Source organism: Vombatus ursinus, unplaced genomic scaffold, assembly GCF_900497805.2.
Source record: "Vombatus ursinus unplaced genomic scaffold, bare-nosed wombat genome assembly UNPS02009205.1, whole genome shotgun sequence".
In the NCBI taxonomy this organism is placed as follows: Eukaryota; Metazoa; Chordata; class Mammalia; order Diprotodontia; family Vombatidae; genus Vombatus; species Vombatus ursinus.
The window spans coordinates 23111193-23134046 of NW_020948983.1; the positions used below are offsets into that span (position 1 = coordinate 23111193).

Sequence of the window (22854 nt, forward strand, 5' to 3'; positions counted from 1 at the left end):
TATTATAATCCAATTTCTTTAGATCTGCTCTTTCTGAATTACTTGAATCTTTCAGGTCAAAGAAGTTAAAAATTATTGAATCTTGGAACAAAGAGAAGTGTTAAGTCATTATCTTATCCAATCTTTTCATTTACATGAGAGGGCACTAAGGCAGAGATATATTAAATGACCTACCAAAAGTCACGCAGCTAGTTAGTTGGTAGGAAAGTCAGAACTAGATCTCCTGTCTCTGATTTCCCAAATTCAGGACATTTTCCCTTTATAATCTAGTGAGCTAGAAAAGGGTTATAACAATGCCTCACTTATCTGGAATTGATTTATCTTATAAATGCAACTATTTAGAATAAAATCAAGAATCAGTAATTAAACAATAAAAAGTCCAAATATATAACACAAAATTCATACACTAAAGTTCAGGCACTTTACTTCATGGAAGAGCTCCATACTCAGAGTATATTTATTTTTATTTTACAAAAAATCTGGATTATCAGGTACCCTGCTCTACAGTAAAAAACAATAATTCACATTTCTGTTGGATTTTACAATTCATAAAGCACTACCTATCAAAAATAGCTCTAATTAAGTATTTTTTTTTCATTTTGTTTGTCACATATATAGATCATAAGCTTCTTTGAGAATTGGGACTCTTGTAACCAAACATCCAATGTACATGCCCCAAATTTTCACTGAATAAAATTAATGCACGTGCTTGATTTTTGTTCAATTGAAAGCCACAAGCATTAAAACTCCTACTATGTGCAAGGCACTGGAACTTTAAAAAACAAACACCATTTTGCCCTCAAGCAGGGTCTGTGCCCTCAAGTAGGCCCTCTGTCTAAATTTTCTTGGAAGATATAATGTGTACACAAATATGTAAATTCAAAATATACAAAGTAATTTCAAGAGCAAGAGAGTGCTAACGGCTGCTCAGGAAAAGCCTTGTATAGAAGGTGTTACTTGAGCTTTAGGAGAAAGAGTGAGGAAGGAGTGCATTTCAGACATGGGGTGCCCCTAGTATGAAGACACAAAAGAGGAGCACATATTCGTAGACAGAAAATGACCAATGAATCTGTTTGACTGGAACAGAGAATGCAGAAAGGGTAATGATATGAACTAGGATTTTGAAAAATATGGTGGAAATCATATCCTAGAGAACTTTAAATGCCAGACTGAGGGTTATCTGAGAGGCAACAGGAAGCCACAGAAAATTTTTGAGTAGGCAGATGACATGGTCAGATCTATGTTTTAAGATTATCAATCTGGCAGCTACATGAGGGATACATTGGAGAAGGGAGAAATTAAAAGCAGGCTGGCCAATTAGGAAGCTTTTGTAGTAGTGCTGGAGAGAGGTGGTAAGTATCTGGACTAGAGTAGAGATTTAAGTGTTTTCCATTCTTGTCTGGCCAGTGAGATGGTTGCAATATTGGGCAAATTCTTCTACCAAAAACCAGGACTCTTCTTTCTTCTTCTTTTGCTAACTCTGCTCTGATATAACCTTAACCTTTTATTTTGAAAGGATGGGCTTGCCTTAACATAAATGATGAAACAAGAAATCTCATTGTGTCCAGGGAGAAATTATATGACCAATGGAAAAAATATTGAAATGACTTTCTGCTAGGAACTCAGATTTGCTAAGATGGCAACTAATGTGATTCTACATCTCTATAGAACTGGACTAACTGTAAAGCCTGATTTTAAAAGATTGAGCAGTTATCATTTGTACTTCAGAGAGATTCCTGACATTATTCCAATTTTGGAGTACTATAATTGAGGGGTAAGCAGCAGCCGGTTATGCAGAAAATTCTGTCTGCTGTCCAGGATCATGAGACTATATTTGATGTATTATAATAACCAGTCCAATGTTTAGATAGATAAAATTAACCTGCAGTAAATGAATGGGCAGGAGTTGATAGGTTTTTAAATGGTGGCAGTAGGGGGCAGCAGAGGCCTTGTTTGGAGATGGCCATAGGCCAGTTCCCCTCAAATGAGGCCAAAGTTGCAGGTGGTTGTGTGGAAGAGAGGGAGAGATAGGAGAGAGAGAAACCATGTGAAGATATAGAGGCACCTAGAATCTAGCCAAAGGGAGGGAGGAAATCCAGGACCAAACCACTGAGGCACTTGATGACAAGGGTCTGAGGTCATGGTAGAGTGCCTGGTCATCGGGGCTCAGGAGTAAATCAGAGAGCAAAAATGAAGAATAAGTCATGGGGCAGCTAGGTGGTACAGTGGATAGAGCACTAGCCCTGAAGTCAGGAGGACCTGAGTTCAAATCTGGCCTCAGACCAAACACTTGACACTTACTAGCTGTGTGACCCTGGGCAAGTCACTTAACCCCAATTGCCAAAAAGAAAAGAAAAGAAAAAAAAAAAGAATAAGTCAAAGATCAACCTACCAATTTGCAATTCAACCTGTAGTGTGTGAGTGCAAAGGAAAGCATACCTATAGCATGTCAGAGACAAATTAAAGATTGAAGGGGATGGTCTAGGACTCTGGTTAAAAAAAACAAAAAAAATAAAATTTGCTTTAGAAAAAAGAAGCCTAGACACCCCAAAATAAAATGGGTCCAGGATAAGATGAGAGTCAATATGATAATGTCATGGACGTACTGCTGGACTTGGAGTCAAAAGATTGGAATTCATGTCCCTTTACAGACATTTATTTGCTGTGTGACACTTGGTAAGTAGCTTATCAGAGTCTTATTTGTCTATAAAATGGGGATATTAATACTTATACTTTTGTCATAAAATTTGTCTGAGAGGTCATTGATTAAGTGCTGCTATCAGTCATCAAATCAATGATTCAGAGATCATTATCTGCAGAGTTTTATTATGCTTGGAGCACAGGCTCCTCTTGTATGTGTAATAATAAAAAGTCAGAGAGGCCAGAGCATCGACTTCCGCAACTTTATGTAGGATGGGAATAGGTATGCAACGCAGAAAAATGAAATTTTACAGAAATTAGGAGGGGAAGGATTAAAGTGTACATGTCCAGAAACAAGTAACAGAAGGGGGAAGATAGGGTCCCCTGCCAGGCTGCTTAAAGCAGGAGCTGTAAGCTGCTTTCCCAGCTTTGATTTGGTAGGTTTTGTGACCTTCAGGTATCCAGGAACAATGTCTGGAGGTTCAAAACAGAGACTGGCAGTGGCCCTTTCTTCTCATGGGAATGGCAAGAAGGAGCCAGAGTTTGTTTCACGTCACAGTTTTTCTCTTCTCTCAGTGGCAGCAAGAAGCCTGAGCCAGATTCTCTTGCCACACTTTAGGTGACATATAAATGAGAGCTATTAGGTTAGATATTAGAAAGGGAAAACGTTAAAATAAGCAAAAGATTTAAAAAAAGGAATCGTACTTCACAATCAACCAGTAAGCATTTACTAAGGGTCCAAATACTATTCAAGGGGCTTGAATTCAATGCACAAAGCTCATTTGTTTAACCTTTAATTGTTATATCATATGGTATAACTTCATTAAAGTAATGTTTATGCATTTAATTTTAAAACACAAACCAAACCAACTAAACATACATTTATAACTTAATGACATTTAAAAAATTATTTCAGTATATAAATTGTAAGGTTGATATTCCCTCTGTTTTTCTTTCCTCTTTTTACATATTCACTGCTGTATTTGTGTATAGATTTTTCTTTTCCTAGCATGTATATAATCTTTTGGTTCTTTTTTCATTTTATACTCTTCTTGTTTAGTTGTTTTAGTCATGTCTGACTCTTCATGACCCCATTTGGGGTTTTCTTGACAAAGATACTGGAGTGGTTTGCCATTTCCTTCTACTGCTCATTTTACAGATGAGGAAATTGAAGCAAATAGGGTTAAGTGACTTGCCCAGGTCACACAACTAGTAAGTGTCTGAGACAGCATTTGAACTTAGGAAGATGAGTCTTCCTGACTTCAGGTCTGGCACTCTACCACTGTGCCACTGGCCCCTGTGCCACATAGCTACTCATCTTATACCACTTAGTTGCAAATATATTACATTTTTGAAAACTTCCCCATATTCTCTGTAGTAATCATTTTAATAGTAGTGTGATATTCTATTATATAAATAATTTACAGACTTAGATCTGGAAAAGACCCTCAAGACACTTTGGTATAACTCCCTCTTTTGATGGGTGAGTAACTGAGGCACAGAGCGATTAAGTGGCACTTTTCCAAGATTGCACAGGTAGTAAAGTAGTACAAACAGAATTCAGATTCATGTCCTCTGACTCATTCAGTATTCTTTCCACTAGATCGTGTTTTCTTACCAACAGTTAAATATTTCCATTTCTTTGCAATCACAAATAATACTGCTCTACGTAGCTTTTAACAAATAGCTTTGATTTTTCTAAAACTGTATAATCCTGATAAGGGGATTGTTGGGATAGAAAGTTTGTTTATATGTTACTCTTGTTGCATATTTCTGAATTGCCCTCCAAAAAAGTTCTACTTTGATCTACCTTTTTTTCAAATTAACAATTGATATTGTTGCCAATTTTTCCGTGTAAATTTTGTTATTTTATTTTTATAAAGAAATTCATTGGAACTTTTATAGACGTAGTTGTTCTAATTTTAAGCCCTGGGTTCACTTGTACCTTCTTTCTCTCAGTTTTCCCTACCATACATTCTGTTTAATCTTGCCAAGACTTGGGTGCTCAGCAATGTGCCATTCACTTGCCCAGAGGAAATCAGTATCTCTTAACATTTCTCCACCTAAACAAGTATTATCATCTGAGAGGATAATTATCTATCTATTTATCTATCTATATGTGTGTATATATTAGATTATATAATTTTTAGATTATCCCAAAGTCTTTCACAGACTGGACTTGATGAGCAACGTTGTACCAATCTCTGCTATGTCCAAGTACCTACTTTGTGCCTCCTCCCTAAATCGAGACTCACGTACAGTTCCAAGGGCTTCAATCCCTGGACACATCCTTACCTTGATCCTTCTTTTCTTATACCCCCACTATCATTCTCATTCTAGCCCTTCTTCACTCTGATTGCTGCTGATCTCTCTTCCCTTTTCATTCATACTTCTGGTCTCCACTGACTAAGTTGTTTTGGCCACAATGCAACTTGTCATCCCCTCATTTCTTCACTATACTCCGAGGCTAATTTCTCCCAATCATGGCTTCTAAAGCATATCTGTCAAAAAGAATATCTCAACACTATTAAATTTGCCCACGGTATTATATGTAGCCATATTGTAAAATGGCTTCCTGGGCAGAGCTTTCTGACCTTTCAACCTTGAGTATCCTCAGAGTATAAGAATATTACATTCAATCTGTAAGTTAATCCAGTGTATATTGTCCTCTTTTACTCCTATTCTTTTTCAAGGTTCCTCAATGATTATGTTTCAGCCTACTCAAATCCTTCATGCACCTCTCCGTTGCCTTTTGTGAGATTCTTCTGAGACTATTTATCCTATGTCTCACTGCCAGACAGAAACACTGTTAGAATATTGGTATTAGAAAGACAAAAGCTTTAAACGTCAAGCTGGAATTTATATTTTATCCTGAAGGGTAGGATCTTAAGGACCCAATGGAGCAAATTAAGTATAGGGGTCACATAGTCAGATCTATGCTTTAGTTAAACCACCTTGACAACTCAGTGGATGAGAAAATAGAAGGGGAAAAGATTAGAGGTAGGGAAACTAGTCTCTCTCTACTCTAATCCTTCCAATATTTAGATTCCAAGATAATTAGTTGGAGGCTATTATAATGGTCCAGGCAAGAGGTGATGAGGGCCTGGACCAGAGATGTGGCTGTGTGAATGGAAAGAAGGGAACATATATGAGAAGCTAGACATCATTAAGGGAGTTCTGCAACTTCCCAGAGGCAATCCTGTCCTCTCTCCCTATCTCCTTGTCAACTTTGGGCCCAACTCATCATTATGTGCTATCTTTCTCAAGTATAAAAACTGAAAGACATGTTCCACAAGTTGGCCATCCAATTGCGTGTTGTAATCTGGCAATGGACATTCTTCATCTCTTTCCTCTTTCCTGTATGGTTAGGCCAAACTCCTCTGAGTGATTATGAATCTCTTCCAGGAAACTCTAAAATGCTCTAGTGCTTGATGCAATCTGTACAAAGTCATCCATAAATAGGAGCATCTGAAGGACTTCACCATCCATAAGGAATCCTTCTTCAACTTGGACGATGTCCTAAATCGATTCCATTATTGTGGCAGATGTCTTTGGCAAGCATGCAATAGAGAATGCAATGTTGTGTCATGGAACGAATGTGGGACCTGAAATCAGGAGAGACTGTGTTCTAATCCTGCCTATGACACAGATTAGTTATATGACACTGGACAAGTTGTTTAACATCTCTGAGTCTCGCTTTCCTCATCTGTAATATGGGGATGATGCCTATAGTACTTCATAGAGTTGTTGTGAGGATCAAATTTATATGTGTGTGCACATTTGTATGTGTATATATATATACATATATACACACACACACGTGTATTTATAGCATTTTGTGAACTTTAAAGCATAACACAAATGTCAATTATTATTATTAATGGCTGAGCAATGTGTGGCATATTAGTGACATAGGTATTTTTTATACTATAAGGAATGATGAATATGAGAAATTCATAGAAACACGGGAAGATACGTTAAACTGATACAGACCAAACAAATTAGAACCAGGAGGAAAATATACACAACTATAGTAATATAAATCAGAGGTGTCCAACTACATACCACAACACTCCCAAGTGTTTCAGAACAAATGTTTAACAAAAAACATAAAAATACGATAAGACATAGGTAGTGTGAATTTGTGGTTTTCTAAGTCAGTATGCAGCCTGGCAGGGTTCTGTTTCTATTTGACTTTGACACCACTGATATAAATGATATAACAATGATTGATGTTGACTCTAGAGAAGGGCTGTTGGAAAATACTTCGTTCCAGTCTATGAGAAGGAGTGGATTATAGGTGTGTTATTTATTAGTTGTTCTTGTTACTCGTGGCCACTGTATCACACAGTTTTCGTAACCATTTTTAGCTTGTTTAATTTTGTTGTTTTTGTTTTATAAGGAAAAGTATGGGAGTGATATTGGGAAGTGAGTGTGGTCTGAAAAGACAACATACATTTAGAAAATATATTTTATCTTTTATTTCAAATTTTACCAAAGAAGAAAATAAACTCACAGAAAAAAAGGGCAAAGGACAGAACTTTGGAGAATATCTGTATCTAAAGGGTGGGAGAAGAAGAACCAGTGTAGTTTTCACAGATGGATCTGTCAGAGAAAAATAAGAATCTAGAGAATAGTGTTATGGAAATAGGGAAGGAGAGAATTTTCAAAAAGCAAGGACTAATTGAGTATCAAATGGCACAGTGGAGAAAGATAATGGAGAAAAGGTGAGTAGATTTGACAGCCAGAAAGTCACTGGTGACCTTGGAAAAAGCAATCCCAGTAAGTTGGTGAAAGTAAAAGCCAGATTGCATAAAGCTGAGATGTAAGTAAGACATTGAGTTTACGCTAATACTTTTAGCATTTTGTCAATGAAAAGAAGGTGATATTTGGGGCATTTTCTAGAGAGGATTAAGTCTGGGGCAAGGTCAAGAGTCCCAGAGACTCACTGGGGGTAGTCCATGACAAACAGGCATGGTGGAAAAGTGCCAGGAGAGTTACAAGCAGAACAGTGGCATAAATGGTTTGGCCAGGGCTTTGAAGGCCAGGGGGCTGGAATGCTAGGAGGATGCCAAATGAAGGTATCTAAGGGTGAACCAAGAATCTTAGAAAGAAAGGCAGGCTGGCATCCCAAAAGGGGTGGATAGATTGTGGGAACAGAAACCCAGGAGACAGGCAAAGTAATTCAAGTACTGATAGTTAATCACCTACTCCACTTTTTATATAGTTACCCTCCATCTAATTTTCATTTGATTTTTAAAGGCAATAAGCAATGGGATGTAAATCTGACTGAGAGTAAAGTGGTGCAGAGAGAAGTGTTGTTGTTTGGGCTGTTGTTTAGTATAGCAAAGACTTAAACATCTTTGTAGGCAAAGGGAAAAGAAGCTAGTGGGAAGGAAGAAACTGAGTATGTAAGAGAAATGAAATTAATGAAACATGAGCCTAATGGTTGTGTGGGGAGGTGGGGTCTAGGGTACAGAGATGAAGGATGATCTCATCATCCTTCCAATCACCCCCAGAGTTCACAACTTCAGAATGACCCTCAACTTCACTCTCTCTTTCATTCCTCATGTCTGATCACAGTTGCCAAGTCTTGTAGATTCTACTACATCTCTCCACCCATACAACCACTACTGAAGTTCAGGCCCTTATCACTTCTGTCCTGGACTAAGGCAGCAGCCTTCTAATTAATCTTGCTTCTAGTCACTCCCTCCTTCAATTCATCCTCTATATCACTACCAAATCAATAGTCTTAAAACATAACCTAATATATCCTTACTCAGAAATCTTCTGTGGCTTCCTCAAAACACCTCAGCCTGGTGTTTAAGGCCCTCCATAATATGGTTCTTCTACCTTTCCAGCATTATTGTCCATTAGTATCCTTCATGCCCTCTGTGCTGCCATCAAATTAGCTTACTAGCTATTCTCTTAACTTGACAATTCCATCTCTTTCTCCCAGATAAGTTGTGTCATCCATGCCTGGAATGCTGGGTCACCTCTTTCAATCCCTGACATTTTTCATCACTTAGCTGAAGTGTCACCTCCTAGGGAAGCATTTCTGCCCCACTGCCCCCTTGCAATTGTTGGTTCCTTCTCCCGCCTAAAATAACTTTTTGTTTATCTGTCTATGAAAATGTTAGTATCCTCCCATTAGAATATAAGCTCTTTGAGGGCAGGGAGATTGAACTGTGTTTTGGTTTTTTGTTTTTTATTTTTTGTTTTTTTTATTACCAACATCTAGCACTTAGTTGGTCCTTAATAAATTTTTGTTGATTTGAATTAAGCTGTTTAGGCAAGAGGTTGATGAGGGCCTAAACTAGGGTGAATGAGTGAATGAATGAACAAATGAAATTTAAAAAAAAAAAAAGACTAAGAGTTTACCATGTGCCTAGCACTGTGCTAGATGCTAAGGATAAAGATAGAAAAGCAATGAGATCATTTCAAGCTCAGTGATTTCACATTCTAAGTGGGAGAGATAACTAATATAAGATGGCTAAGCTTCAAGGCAGATGAAAGGGCCCAGTCTTCCTAAAGGTACAGCTGTAGAGGAGAGGTGGCCACCCAGAGTTCTTTGAAGTTAATTGGCAAGTAAGATGTCAGTGCCTGAGAATCTGGAGGGCATAATTGCAGGGCAGATGGTAAGTCCCCGCCCCAATCTTCTTTCTTATGAGAAAGATCCCAGATTCCCTGCATTGGCAGAAAAATGAGGGGGGACAAGGAAAGCAACTTCAGATGCCTACTTCCCATTAGGCCAACAGAATGGAAATGGTTACTGACCCAGTAAGAAGCAGTGTGGTGTACAGAGAAGGATGATGGAGGGGACAAGCAGCTTAAAGAAGGTTTGGAGATGGAGGAAGAAAATTTAGAACTCAAATATTTAAATGTTAAAAATTGTTTTTGTATGGAACTGGAGAAAAATAAAATGTTATGTTAAAAAAGAAAGTTTGGTGAGTGATACCCCCCCACCTAAAGTCATCTCAAGGATATTTAAGGATGAAATTGGAAAGCAGGCAGCACACTGATAAAAAGTGAAAAAGATGTACAAAAATTTTTACAACAAATTCTATTTGCCATAAAGTGAAACCACTCATTTGGATTCTAAGAACACAATCCCAAATGAGCTTATAGAGCAAGTATGAATGGTCTTGAGATCAATAAACAGTGATAAGAAAAGCAACTGGACTAAACCAAATATAACACGGAGGAGGTACATTGTGGAAGGCAACAGTCTTGATGATATTTAGGGATAATTTCTCAAGGTATCTGAAGAGGAAGATACCAGAAGCTTAAAAAAAATGAAGACCTTCTTAGTTCTAAAAAAGGCAATGTAGAGAATATCAGTTACGAATCCGTATGCCTACTTTCCCATCACATAATTTTTGGAGAATAATTTGCATGCATTTTTAGAGCATCCTTCATGAAAATATAAAAAGAGAATAGATAGGCTTTTGAAAGGATATTCCATAGGAGACTATATATTACATATCATAATTGATTAAAGAAATAGAGGATATAAGATACCACTGTGCTTGTTGCTTATTAACTACAAAAATACATTTGGTTCATTGGAGCAAAATGCTGCCTTAAAACTTTCCCTCCAGCATCTCTCTTGTGCATATGCTAAAATAATACAAAATTCCATGAAAAATATAACAACAGAACTATTTGCTTCTCTTTTTCCAGATTGTCCTTCTCTTTTGTATGTTTGCATTCACAATAACTTATTCTCTCTTTAGTTTCTTTGGTGAAATTTGCCACTGTGGGTTCAGGTTTTTTTAAGTCTGCAATTATTTCTGCTACACAATCCATAAAAATTCTTGTTGTAATTCTCATGTCTCTTTTAAATCATTCAGAAATATCCATGATTTTTTGGGAATACCCAGGGTCCTCTACCTCATCAAGTGTTGATTCATTTTTCTTTGTCTTGAAATACTTATTTGTAGAAATCTGGACTTTTTAAACTGATGGGCAGACCTATTCCCTTTTGTTTTTTAATATCTTCCCTATTGGATTATTGCTTATGTTCAAAGTCTTTAATTTAATCTCCAGAGATCTTTGGTAATTTCAATCATTTTTTTTCTTCTTTGATGACAGGTTTTGTGGGCACTAGATCTCAAAGCTATCTCAGTCTCATTTCATGCTTGGCAATTCACATCTCACTAGCCTCAGTCTCTGCCCTAAGTGATTTTGAAGGGGGAAGGTGGAGAGAACTGGTCCCAGCTGGGCTCTTTCCCTCAAACTTAACACGGTGCCATGCAGGCACATGTGAGTGCTGCCCCATTGCCCTTTATTCCTCAGTTCTCTGTTGCAGCACAGAGCTGCTATCCCAGCCCAAGAAAACGTCTGCTTTTTCATTTTTCACAGTTAAAATGAATTCATTTGCAAACCCTCTGTATCACTACCAAATCAATAGTCTTAAAACATAATCTAATATATCCTTACTCAGAAATCTTCTGTGGCTTCCTAGAAACACCTCAGCCTGGTGTTTAAGGCCCTCCATAATGTGGTTCTTCTACATTTCCAGCATTATTGTCCATTAGTATCCTTCATGCCCTCTGTGCTGCCGTCAAATTAACTTACTAGCTATTCTCTTATTGATAATTCCATCAGGTCAGCTTGTGCAACCCTGCTATAGGAACCCGATGAGCTGTAGGAAATGGGATGCTGAATGAACATGTTAAGCGTTAAGGATTAGCCTTCTTTGCTGTTAATTCATCAGAGTTAGGGTTCTTGGTGTCCTAGACTATGGAAAGAACTAAAGTTGTTTTAACCATTGTATGTAATTCCAATATGGGACAAGTTTGAGAGGTTTAGGGGTTAAGAAAAAGTGTCTGGTCCTCCATCTTACTCAAGATGAAAGATTATAATCACAATAGAGCTAACCTTCTTTGAACACCTTTTGATCATAAATATCAAACGAAACATTTAAAAGGGAAACATGATAGCCAAAGGTGTTTGATACTCTTATTAAAAAATTCTACAGAGTCTTAACTCAGGGAGAAATTCCCTAAAGATAGTGAGATTCTGAAGATGTTTCATGTAAGATGTTGAGCTAATTGAATTAAGGAACATTGGAACTGCATAGCCCCCTAAATGAGATCCATAATTACTCAAATGAGTTTGGCCTAACTATCCACATAGAATAAATCAAGTTGATAAAAAATGTTTGTCATTGAGACTGATATATAATTGCTCCAGAAAACCCAGATATAGTGAAAAGTACACATATATTTTGTTCAGACATCGCATGTTGACAATGTGTTGAGCCCAAAATTTAACAGGAGCAGGAGGGTAGGCTAGATTACTTTTGAGGAATTTCAGAGCTCTTCTCCTGATCACAAACTTCTCCCAGAAATAAAGAATTATTAAATATTAAATATTAGTAGTCTTCTGATATTGTTATATGGCTACAAGTTCTGGAAGACTGTAATCAATGAAGAATTAAAGTTGAGAATTACCCAAAAGGTAATGGAAATGCACATAGTAGGCATCAGCAGATTGAAGCCCGTTACCAAAAAAAAAAAAAAAAAAGGAGTGGAGAAGGAGAAATAGAGCCATCAGATAAGCATAGGATTTAAAAAGATGGACTGGTCATGTTGCTAAAGCAAAGGATAGCTAATAGATAGCCTGTATGTTCCACTGGCATTTTCACAATATCACGAGAAAGTAAGGAATGCCCCTGCCATATTGGATTGACCTCCTGTTGGCATGCTAATGGGAGGACTTGGCGTAGGAGTCAGCAAACCAAAATTTTGGTCTTGGTTCGATCATAGATTTAGAATTGGAAGGGAGCCTTAAAAGTCATCTAGTCTAACTACCTTATTTTTCAGGTGAGAAAACAGTCCCAGGAAAGTTATTTGCCCATGGGGTACAGATGGCAAACAGCAGATGGATGGTCTCTAAGGTCTCTTATAGTTTTAAAAAGCCTATGATCCTGTAACTATAAGGAAAGGAAGGAGAGGTTCAGGCAGGGACCATAGACAAGGTAAACCCTTGAGGGCCCTTCTCAGAGTCATAAGTAAAGTAGAGTAAATAGGGCTTTGCTCTCCAGGGAACCAAATTTAGAGGGTGATGACAAGCACTTAATTAGAAACAAAAGTTAATTAAAAGATTAAGCTACCAGATGGAGGAGTGGAGTAAGCTTCCTCACCTCCCAGCCGTGGTTCTCACACTGGTGTCCCAGGGGGCTTTGTCTCTCACCACATTGTACCATTTCCTTTACCACAGTTTGTAGTACTTGCAACAGACACAAAAATTCCAGGTCATGGCTCTATTTTATTAGCCTTAAAATTCCATAGTCCCACATTCTTAAGTGTTATATATGGCTTTCGATAGTAAATATATTTATTGAGTGAATACACTATGTTTCTTACTGTTCTACAGAATAATACTGGATGGCTCCGGAAAAGTACAAATTCGGAATCCTACAAGGGAAGAACAAGGTGTATATGGATGTACCGTGGTTAATCATCTTGATTCAGAAACAAAAACTTCCTCAGTGTTGTATGCAGGTAATGCCCAGTGAAGAATTGGGAATCTTTTTTTTCACTCTACAACTAATTCCATATCTTGCTTCCTATGGAAATATGAAATCATTAGAGTTGTTTAACATGGCTGTGCTCAAAGGTGATCTCTAAAGCAGCCTTTATCCTAATTATGGATTTTTTTTCCAACATTACTGACTTCATATTTAAAGTCCCACTAAGCCAAAGAAGGGGATATTTTTAAGATTTGTCTTTTTTTCATACCATAATATATAACTATATGCCTCATTATAACACTTCAAAGAAACCTGAACTTAATATAGCTATACAGATGTTTTATGATTCCATAAATCAAATCATATGAAGTAGCTGGGTAGCAAAATGAATGGCACGCTGGACCCAGAGTCAGAAAGGCCTGAGTTCAAATCTGTCCCCAGATACTTACTAGCTGTGTGACACCAAGCAAGTCATTTAACCTTTCTGCCTATTTCCTCAACTGCAAAATGGGGGTGATAATTGCACCCCCCTCCAAGGGTTATTGTAAAGATAAAATGAGATTATTTGTAAAGTGCTTTTGTTGTTGTTGTTGTTCAGACATGTCCTACTCTTTGAGGCTCCATTTGGGGTTTTCTTGGCTAAGATACTGAAGTAGTTTGCCATTTCTTTCTTCAGCTCATTTTACAGATGAGGAAACTGAAGCCAACAGGGTTAAATGACTTGCCCAGGGTCACACAGCTAGCAAGCGTCTGAGGCCAGGTTTAAACTCAGGTCTTTCTGACTTCAGGATCAGAGCTCTAACCACTGTGCAACCTAACTAAAACACCATATAAATGCTCGCTGTTATTGTTTCACACACACACACACACACACACACACACACACACACAAACACTCAAGGAAGAGGAGTGGAAACTGTCTTATTTTAAGTAAAAATATTTTAAGGGAATATTGTAAAGCTTTATTGTTTTGTCAAGTAGTTGCCTGGCTTTGGAGTCAGTAAGACCTGAGTTTCCACCCTGCCTCTCTTTTAAAGTAACTCTTTGACCCACTTAACCCATCAGTGTCCATAGCCAACTCTCTGAAACTATAAATTACTGGAGAATTGCATTGGTGGATGAAGTCTCCACTCCAGGAATTCATTGTACTAGTGAAATCACAGAGGGGAAAAAAGTTTCATTAAAGGCTTTCTTATTTCAAGCATGCAGAGATGAAAGGAATTACCACCAGCACCAGCAGTGGTTTCTGTTACTGCTTCCCGAAACCACAAGTGAGAATCAGATGTAGGGATTCCAAGGTGGGTGGGAGGGTGGGAAATGTTTGCAAAATTGCTCTGGGGAAAGATCACAGCCAAGTGCAATAAGTTGAGAAACATAATGGTAAAAGAGAAATAACATCGTCTTTGGAGTCAAGAGCCTTGGTTCTGTTTCTGGCCATGCAGCTAACAAGCTCTATGGCTTTAGGCAAATCTCTTCATCTCTCCAGGTCTCAGTTTCTTCATCTGTAAAATGAAGACCTTGGAATAGATGATGTCTGAGTCTCTTCCAGTTCTAAAATTATATGGTTATAAGTATTCCTTGAATGCCCTTTGAAGCATCCAACCCTGAGCATAGCACTGTAGGGGATAAAGGAGAAATATGAGACATGCCTTTTAGCCACAAAGAATTTACATTCCCCTAGGGGGAATAAGACAATGTGTAACAGTGAGCTGGAGGATTGGCACCATTAGGAATGAGATGGCTTGAGTAGTCATCTGAGCTCTACCACTGATTGTTTGACTTTGAGAAAATCACATCATCTCTGTGGCCTGGGTTCCTCAGCTGTATAATGAAGTAATTGATCTAGAGTTCTCAAAGGCTTCTTTCCATTCTAAAGTTCTAAGATGCTAAACTCCCCACCCTGATGTGTTACCAAAGCCAGCTTGCTTCTATTGGATTTCATCTTCATAACTCATATCCTCAGATTAGATTATTTTTAATAAGCCTAAGGGCTTTCTTGAGGCATCTGCTCCTGTTGGCAATAGCTCTGGGGGGGTCACAGTGTGTTTTAGAAAAGTATCTTGGACTGATATGGAAGTGTTTTGTGTGACTGCACGTGTATAATCTATGTCAAGTTGCTTGCCTTCTCAAGAAGGGGGCAGGGGAGGAAGGGAATACAGAATATAAAACTCCAAAAAAAAATTTTAAATGAATGTTAAAAATTTTTGTTTAAATGTAATTGAGATAAAAATAAAGTAAAATTTAAGTGTAAAAAAAAAAACAAAGTATCCTGTGTGGGGAAAAAAAGATTCTTTCCTTTCTGGGCCCCCAGAATTATAAAATCCTAGAAGTAGAAAAGAACATGAGGCCATCTAGTCTGAACCATATATACCTGAACAGAATCCCAGAGTTGGAAAGTTGGACCAGAGGCCCAACCTATACCTGCATAAAAATTCTCACTACATCCCCGACAAGATAATATAGCTTTTACTTAAAAATGCCCAATGGAAAGGAACCAACTCTGTCCCAAGGTGGCCCATTTTACTTTGGAATAGCCTGAACTGTTAGGAATTTCTCCTTTACATCTGGCTAGCTCTGCCCTCTGGAACCAAGAAAAACAAGTTTAATGTTTAGTATTAAAATCCTTGTTTAAGATTTTAATATATAAGAGTATAGAATAATATATATATATTTATATATGAGTATAAAATATATAAAAGTAAAGAATATAATATATAGATATAATAATAAAATTCTTATTTAGTATTAGACTAAACTATTCCCTCTTCCTTTACCCCCTTCCCTGGGTTAAACATCTTCAACCAGAATGTCATGATCTCAACACACTTAATCACCCTATTCCCCTTCCTTTAGATGAATTCCAGTTTACCAATGTCTTTTCTCAGATGTGGCCTATAGAAAGGGACACACTATTCAGCATAGGCACTGATCAGGACAAACCCCCTCCCTGAGTCCTATACCCCTTAACTCCTCTAATACTGCCCAAGATCACATTAGCCTCCTGCACTGAATCATACTGAACTACCCATCTCTCCACCCTGCCCCCCCCCTTCACAATTGACATCTAGCCATGCTTCCCTGGTCTTGTGCTTGTGAGACTGGTTTTCTTAACCAAAGGTAAAACTTTAAATCTATCCCTATTTAATTTCATCTAATCATAGTTGGCCCAGTGTTCTATCCTCACAAGATTTTTTTGGCTCCTAACTCTGTCCTAACGATTTGTTAGCTGGCTTTCTGTCACCTGTAAATTAAATAAGCACGCCAGCTACACTGTGATCCAAGTCACTGATAAAATTGTTCAATGGTGCAAGGCCAAAGCTGGATCCCGGGGGCATTTCCTGGGAGACCCTCTGCCAAGCTCACCAGGAACCTGCCTCTTGGCATTTGTGATGTGGTCATTGAGGGCCCTTGGGATGAACTTGGATGAGTCCTTTGCTTTTCTTGTACCTCCAAGTGTGAAGGGCTGTTGCCTCAGCTTAGTTTCTCTTAGCTCCAGGCCAAAGCAGTTATCCTGGCACCTGCCACTCTGCCTCATGATTGGAGTTGGTGTTTATCTGGTCTGTGCCCGTAGGTCAGAGATTCTTAATCTTGTTCGTGTCATTGACCCCTTTGGCAATCTGGTAAAGCCTATGGACCCTTTCTCAGAATCATATTCTCAAATGAATAAAATAAAATACATTTGATTACAAAGGAAACCAATTATGTTGAAATACAGATATCAAATATATATTTTTAGAAGCTCATGGATCTCATGTTAAGAAACCCTATCCTGGGAGTAAATCTATTGCATATCAATATATATTATATATCCATATCCCATATCAATAAATTATTATTTAAGAGTATAAAAAACATTCTTAGTTCATGGAGAACAAGTGGCTGGCAGAATTTGGCCCCCAGGCCATAGTTTATTAATTCCTTTTTTCTCTTAGCCCTGGGTACTCAGACCCTTTCTTTTTTTTTTAATTTTTAAAAATTTATCTATTTTTAGTTTTCAGCATTCGCTTCTATAAAATTTTGAATTCTAAATTTTCTTCCCGTCCCCAAGACGGCATGCAATCTGATATAGGCTATACATATACATACATATTAAACATAGACCCTTTCTAGATTTCTCAGATGAATTGCCCATCTTCATCAGCACATTCCTACCAACTTGTCCCTTCCTGTTTTCTGAAAGCGCCATGTGGTGGGTCTAGACTGGCCTTCGGAGGGGAGCCTTGTTTACTTTGTGGTACTTGGCTTTTTGCCTGTCACCAGCCCTAGGGGAGCATTTTTCTTTAGGCAGGAAATGTTAGTGTGCAGCCAGAGTTGTCACTGACCAACACATTCTTTATTCTTTCCAAACTTGAAATGTTTTTTCTAATATTGAATTTTTCCACTCAATCTGTTATGCAAACACTTGTTTCAGGATAATCAGATACTAACTTTTAATCTTATTTCACCATTGTTGGCCACTTTTTATTAAACAGTTTTATTGGTCATAGCCACATGTAACTTTGCAGTTGGAGAGCAATGTTAGAGTTAGCCAATTGAGGTTCATTTTCCATCTTAAGACTTTCTACAATTTAAATGAGTTCTTAGTATTATAAGTTATTTCAAGAGCAACTACTTAATCTGAATTAAAATTTGTATTAGATGAATTTAAAACACATGGGCCTTTACAAGGTCAGATAGCACAACCAATCATAGAATCTTAAATCTAGAATGCTTTGAGAAGATCAAGTCTCCTCACAGAATCCCTGAATTTTAGAGCTAGTAGGGACCCCAGAGGTCATCTGATCCAACTCATCTCTGAAAAAGAATCTCCACTATAAAACTCCCAATATATTGCCATTCAGCCTTTGCTAGAAAAACTCCAGGGGATGGGGACCCATAGCATCAGGAAGCTAAATCTTAGGAAGTTTTCCTGACATCAAGCCTAAATGTGATGCCTTATAACTTCCACCTATGTCTCCTGGTTCTTGGGGCCAAACAGAACAAATCTAATACATTTTCCATTTGTCCTTTAAATCCTCGGAAATCATTATTGTGCCCCTCCCTGAATCTTCCTTTCTCTAGATTAAATATCCTTAGTTCCTTCAATTAATTATCATATATGTTAATGTGTATGTATTTTGTATACACATATATGTATATATGTTGTCTCTTTTTCTTCTATAATATAAGCTCCCAGATGGTTGGAAATATGTCTTTCATGTCTTTAAATTCCCAATACCTAGAACAGTTCCTGACATATAATAGATGTTTGATAAATGCTTGTTGATTGATTTATTGATATGGCATAGACTCAAGGCCTTTCAGCATCCTCATTTTTCAGATAAGGAAAATGAAGCCTAGAGATTTGAAGAGTTTTGCTCAACATTTCAGATGATTCATAGTATAATCAGTCAGTCAGCAGACATTTATTAAGCCCCTACCATGTTCCAGGCACTGTACTAAACAATGGAGGCACTGTACTAAATCAGGATTAGAACACAAGTGCACTGATTGACAGTCTGTTTCAGTATTTTTTTTTTGCCTTTCTTTGTATCTCCAGGGCTTAGCACAGTGCCTGGCACATAGTAGGGGTGTGATAAATACTTATTGACTTATTGACACTGCTCAAACTTATGAGTCCTCGAATTATATTTTCCTTGGTATTTAAGGGAATCCATATGTTGTAAAAGTAGACATTAGAAAAAAATTAAGTAGAAAGATTACCTTCTTTCTCTGTTTATGATTGATATATGAACAGCACCTGGGTTCAGGCATTACCTCCAACACATACTGGCTGTCCCATAACCTTGTGCTTCAGGCAGCTCTATAAGACTGTAGGCTGTGGAACAGTTGCTCATATGTATTGCTGGAGTTTGCTCATATTCCAATGGAATTACAGACCCAGACATCCTGATCACTCCCACTCCTGATCGCCAATTAAACTTTGGTGCCAAAATTGCAGTAACTAAAACTGTGCTGCACATGTTTAACCCATATCCTTCTGCCTACCACCTTTGGTCATTGCCCTGCTACTTTGTTAGCTATCTGGAAAAAAGGGGGAAAAAAAGACTTTAACCTAACCCAGCTGTATATTTCTTTTTAATTAAGAGGTGCCTGTCATCTTGACTGTTGCAAGAAATTTCACAGAATTGGAACATGGCCGTCTGACTGCAATTGTTGGTGGCACTGCCAAGGCACGAGTAGGAGCCAACATCACCATTAGGTGTCCAGCAAAAGGTAAGTAAGAGCATCCATTTGTAGCTTGAATCTTAGGATATGCTTAAATGTGACCTGAACAACCAGTGGGAACTACGAAAATGATTGTGGCCGTACTTAGTCATAGAATGAAGGCCACACATTTTTTTTCCCTAGGGCTTGTGATTAGTCCTCCGTCTGGGGCACACCCCGGTATAAGCCTCCAACACTGAAATATCTTCCTTTTTGTAATGGCCTATTGCCAACCATTCCTTCAAGCTGCAAGGGAGCACTCTCTTGGCTTCTCAACTAGTTGACCTATTGGTCTGGAAATCTGCAAACCCACAATGAGTTGTTTTTCACCCCCTTTGAAATTCTTAGGCCATCTGGCCTTCATAGACCTAGACTTGTAAAAGACATCTCCAGCAACTCACTCGATTCCACCACTGCCCTCGCCCCTAAGGGGGTGGAAAAAAACCCAACACCGCTGCAAGCCTTTTGGCAGTACAGACCTACCCATTATAGTGCGGACCAGCATTCTGTGGCTACAGCGAGGAGACGAGCGGGATTACACTTCTCAGATGCCAAGCCACAACTGTCTGGAGCTTCTGCCATCCCGCACCTGCAGAGAGGGACTTGTGTATAACAGAACCAATGTTCATTAAGAGGAACCTCATCGTTTCACCTTCATTTTGATTTCTGATTTGTGCAGTATTTTTAAATTGCAATTTCATGTTGTGATCGATTTAGAGGTCACATTTTTAGATAGACTTTGGGGAGGATGACAGATGAATAATTGTCTTCAGTGGCAATTTTGTCTGAGGAAAGGCTAGATGATTGGCCCGAGTTTGGCTATCTGCTGTCATTAACAGTTTCTATAAAAAGCTGTTCAAGTATTGGGTCCAAACTTTATTCTCTTGCTGGCACAGCTTGTGTTGGAACTTGGTCCATGTGAGACACATAGGCTTAAACAACCCCTATCCTTGCAATATCTGAAAAACTCTGTTAGTGTACCATTTGCACTAGCAATGCCAGACCTGTTCGTTTTTCAGAAAGGGCTAAAATGTTCAACCTTGTTTACCTTGAAGATTTGTTTTAAGGCTCAAATGAGATAATGTGTGTGAAAGCATTTTTAATACTGAGAATGGTACACAAATGGGGGACGAGAGAAGGGAACAAGCACCTACTATGCACCAAGTACTGTGCTGAGTGCTTTCCGAGTATTATCCCATTTGATCCTTCTAACAACCTGGTGAGGGAGGTGCTCCATATCCCTGTTCTATAGATGAGGAAACTGAGGCAGACAGAAGTGAAGTGACTTGCCCAGGGCTGCACAGCTAGTAAGTGTCTGAGGCTGGATTTGGACTCAGGTCTTCCTGACTTCAGCCTCAGCGCTCTAATAATGCTAACATTTTCAGATAGGACTGGAAAGGAGATAAACATTCAGATGAAGGAATATGATTAATATGGCAATAGTAATAGAAATCTATCATTCAGAGGATTCAGAAGGGCCTTATTGTGGCCCCTGTTGTGTTCTGGGTACTGACCAGGGGTTGTATCTGCAACACTATGAAATTACCAACAGGTAAAAAAATACACACACACACACACACACACATACACACATATACACATATATACATATGCATATAGATACATACATATATATGTATGTGTATATGCATACACACATATAGTGGAAAAAAACACAGGTGCTGGAGTTAGGACACCTGGGTTAAATTCTCAGCTTTAAGTCTTTCTAGCGTATGACCCTGGACGTGTCATTCTCTGAACTTCAGTTTCCTTGACTGTAAATTGGGTATAATATAGTACTTGTACTCTCTCTCTCACAGGGCTGCTATAAGTAAAGTATTTTGTAAACTTTACATTGCTATAAAATCATAGGCTATTATTATTTTAAGCAATGAGGTTAAAATATGTGTTGGCTTTTTTTTTTACAGTCACAATTTTAGTCATTGCTGCTTTTAAACTTTGACCTTCTTATTACCTTTGGTGAATCTTTGGATTGGTTAAGTGTTTGTCTGTCCACACATATATTGCTAGATAATCTGTCCAAAGATCAGCCTAGGTCAGTGTGACATGTGTTGTAATTCAGTACTCTCCGAGGAGTATTTAGACATCACACCTCTAAGGTAATGGTGTAGGTAGATGTCATTCATTTCATTAACTGCAAATCACTGTGCAAAGTGATCGCAATAGTTTGCATATGTGAATAAACATCTGGAATTGTCCTTTCTGAGGTGAACTGAAAGTGTTGGTTTGTAAACAGAGCATACAAGGGGAAACATGGCGTAAGGGTGGTTCAATGAGTAACTTGACTAGCATACAATATTAGAGATAGAAGATACTCCAGATACTTTCTAGTTCAACCTTGTTCATTATTTTGAAGATAGGAACGCTGAAGTTGAGAGGTGACATGACTTTTCCAAAGATGCCACTCTATACTTGAGATCACCCACTCACCATACTGATGTAGTCTAGTGATTATGAATAGGGGTATGCTCTCCAGCAGTTCCTAGTGGGCAGGTAATGGTGATGACTGACTTTAACTTTTTTTAGTTACCTTACAATTTATGAAGCACTTCACATTTATTATTAAATAAAGTCCCTTGGGCTAGTAGCTTCTTGAAAGCAAGTACTGTCTTTTGCCTTTCTTTATAAACCCCAATGTTTATTTAACACAGTGCATGGCACATAGTAGGTACTTAGTAAATGCTAATCGACTGACTTACTGAAAATCCTATGATGTAGGCAGGGAAGGTGTATTATCTTCATTTTATTGATGGGGAAATGGCTGCCCAGAATAGCTCAATGACTTGGTCTAAATCACATAGCTGATAGATGATAAAGCCAGGGTTTGAAACTAAGGCTTCCGACTCCTCAGCCCAGTGCTCTTTCCATTATACCATAAACTATTTCTGAGTTTCAGAGTTGGATGGGTCTCAGAGGCCATCTAATCCAGCCCATGGCCTGAGGAAAAATCCTCTCTAGAAAATTCTCAACAAGTGGTCATCCAATTTTTGCTAAGACTTGTAGTAAAGAAAACCCACTACTTCCCCAGGCAGCCTGTTGTTCTTGGGGATAGAATTTATTGTAAAGAAATTTTTCCTTATGTCAAGTTTTAATATGCCTTTTTTCAGCTTCTACCCCTTGCTCCTAGTTCTGGCTTCTAAGTAAAACAAGTTCAATCCCTTTTTCACATAATAGCTCTTCAAAAACCCCAAGACAGCTGTCATGTATTCTCCTCTATACCTATTCAAGTCTCTTGGTGTCCAGGCTCAATATCTCTACTTTCTTCAACTATTCTCACATGATATGAGCTCCAGGATGACTATCCTTGTTGTTCTCCACCCGCTTTGAATCCTCTCCAGCTAATCAACATCCTTCCTAAAATACAGCACCTAGAACTGAACCCAATATATACAAGATGTAGTCTGACTAGGGCAGATTGTGTATCCTTTTAAGTAATATAATTCATGGCCTGTAATCTTCCACAATTTTTTATTATGTTGCATAATACCTTGGGCTGTTAAATCAAC

At 38.1% G+C, this 22854-nt stretch overlaps 1 protein-coding gene across 4 annotated transcripts in view; it reads left to right on the forward strand.

Annotated features, from left to right (window-relative positions):
* ADAMTSL3 (ADAMTS like 3) overlaps positions 1–22854 on the forward strand; it is a 578319-nt gene that overhangs the window by 499228 nt on the left and 56237 nt on the right. For all 4 annotated transcript variants that reach the window (XM_027851959.1, XM_027851956.1, XM_027851957.1 and 1 more), the window contains exons 22-23: positions 13024–13151; positions 19208–19336. In XM_027851959.1, the coding sequence (XP_027707760.1) occupies positions 13024–13151; positions 19208–19336 (257 nt within the window). The remainder of the gene's footprint in view (positions 1–13023; positions 13152–19207; positions 19337–22854) is intronic.